At 33.5% G+C, this 2,580-nt stretch overlaps 1 protein-coding gene across 1 annotated transcript; it reads left to right on the top strand.

The window, feature by feature from the left end:
* Positions 1-996: 996 nt before the first annotated feature.
* LOC124892742 (peroxidase 60-like) lies at positions 997-2,428 on the top strand (the record flags this gene model as incomplete). The annotated part of the gene is made up of 2 exons (XM_047403959.1): positions 997-1,273; positions 2,249-2,428. Coding segments are annotated over exons 1-2 (402 nt in total), but the record flags the coding sequence as incomplete, so codon positions are not given.
* Between the last annotated feature and the right edge of the window lie 152 nt (positions 2,429-2,580).

The following is a 2,580-nucleotide window of genomic DNA, read 5'->3' as shown; positions in this document are numbered from 1 at the left end:
TATAAATTCTCCAAGCAGTAGCACACTTATTTGACTAGATGATTGAGAAGAGACGTCGAAATAGATTAAGGTATTACAGAGGTTAAAAGGGGTGCGAATCGTGGGTCGGGTCAAGGGCTGATTCAAATTGATGGGTCGGGTTTAAATTGTAAAAAAGTTGGGTGAGTTTATTTTTTCTAGTGTGACAATTATTTTGCTTATGTGTCAATTAAAATTTAAAAAAAAAGAGTTTGTAAATTTTCAGCAAATCATTTAACTTTCAAAGGGGGTATATATGTTCCTAAACTTTAACAGCGAGGACATATATGTCAACTTATAACGGAGGATATATTTAAATCTTTTCAAAAAGTTTAGGGATATATTTGATCCTTTTCCCTTTTTTAATCATATTGACATGAGACATGAGCAGATTTAATGTATTAGTACTAAATTTATCTTAACTCAGTAGTTTTAGTGCGGAAAACAATTTTATATGTAAAAAAATATTAAAATTGCAATAAATACTAGATATTAATTGAACTCATAATTTTTAATTATAATTAATTCATTACTAAAAACCTAAAGAATGAACCATAGAATTTAAATCTTGGATATTTGCCTCTAACATTGCAACTTAAAATACATTTCGTACAACTATTGAATATATGATATTTCATTTTTAAGATATTCAGTTAATCTCATCCAATTTAGCTTTAAAGATCAGTCAATTTGACTTTCAGAAATTGTAATGTGTCACATAAATTGAAACGGAATGTGGGGTGTTAATTAATACAATATATTAAGCCATATGAGTAGCGCCACGCATTCTCTTCGACTATGTAATCTACCTATTCATTAATTTACTTCAAGAAGTTGAATGCACGTTATAACAATCGGTTAGAAATTGTCGTGCAGAGCAGACATATTGTTTGAATTTCATGCTTCATTATCTTAATAACCTTAGCAGAATACTATAAATAGGATCAAAAATGTGTTTCTTCCATCCACATTATTATATTTGAGAGAAGAACCAAAAAAGAAAAAACAAGAATTTTTTTTTTTTTTGGCAAAAATGTCTAAGGCAGTGGCACTATTGGTTGTGTTATTAATTTTGGTAGTATTTTCTGGGGAATGCTATGGGGAACTTAGAGTTGGATTCTACAAAGGAAAATGTGGGCTGACAGATGTTGAAGGTGTTGTCCGAAATGTTGTAAAAACATGGTTTTTTACAAAGAAGGAAAAGTCTATTGCAGCTGCTCTTCTTCGTTTGCAGTTTCACGATTGCTTTGTTAATGTAAGAAACTTATATAACTCTTGCATTTTCTACTTCTTCATACTTAAGTTTACTCTCTAATAACCTACCCCCCCCCCCCCTTCTTCCCCATGCGCGCACACATACCCGACCCCCTTTAGCTTACTATAGTATCAGTGGCGGATACAAATTTTTTGATCATGAAAGTGGAGTACTATTATATTCACTACTTTTCCGGTCTCATGTTTATGGCCTCGCGGGGCGGGCCCCTGTGGTTGCGAGCTGGAGCTGCCATAGCTTATGGCTATAGCAATGGGAGGGCCCCAGCAGAGAGAAAAGTCAGGATAACGAGCGCTCCGCCCGCCAAGCGGGCGGCAGGAGCAGTAGTCTGCTCTAAAAAGTCTGTAACATACTTCCTTTGATAAAGTCGGCAGGAGCAGCAGTCTGCTCTAAAAAGACTGTAACATACTTCCTTTGATAAAGTGATATTCCCGCCTTTGATCTTGCTACTTCAATACCCAACAAGTATCCAAGCTTTCCAAGATCCTTGGTAAGTTGTTTGATTTGACATGGAGCTTAATGAAAGAATGAAATTTTTTTGAAACTTACGATTTTGAACATGCAATAATATTTTTGTGGCTGTCAAGTAATATCATTACGGTTAAAGTTAAAAGCTCAAAGTTAAATCATTTTTACAAATTAATTATTTAAAACTCGTAACTTAAAAGACTACGTAACTCACAAATTCCAAATCCTACTTCCACAGCTTATAATAAAATAACCCATTATTCTTTTTCAAGTGTAACTAAAGAAAGAGTTTCTCATAGAACAGAACAAAAGTATTTCCTTGTGGCGATATATTTTAACATAATGCAAATATTTTAGAAGTGCACAACCAAGCATGCTTGACTATGTAAGAAAATAAAATAGAATGCTCTTTATGAAATATTTGTGGTACAATTTTCTGTTACAATTGAATGGACTAATACTTTTGTTACGTACATGATGAATATATAGGGTTGTGATGCATCAATTCTATTGGATGGAGATAATAGTGAGAAAAAAGCACTCCCAAATAAAAGTGTTAGGGGTTATGAACTTATTGATGCAATTAAAGATGATTTAGAGGCAGAATGCGAAGGCTTGGTCTCTTGTGCTGATATTATTGCTATGGCAACTAGAGATGCTATTCTCTTGGTAAATTACACTTTATTTCATCTTTATCCTCAACTATATCTTTTTCGTTATCACTTCCTTTGTGTTAAGATGCTCTATCCCAAGGTTTTAGAGGTTTGTGCATCAGTATATAAAGGGTCTGGCTAAGTTTATAAGTTGGTGAAACTAGCTAT

The sequence above is a fragment of the Capsicum annuum genome, unplaced genomic scaffold (genome assembly GCF_002878395.1).
Source record: "Capsicum annuum cultivar UCD-10X-F1 unplaced genomic scaffold, UCD10Xv1.1 ctg50237, whole genome shotgun sequence".
Lineage (NCBI taxonomy): Eukaryota > Viridiplantae > Streptophyta > Magnoliopsida > Solanales > Solanaceae > Capsicum > Capsicum annuum.
This window is presented reverse-complemented; position numbering and strand designations above follow the sequence as displayed.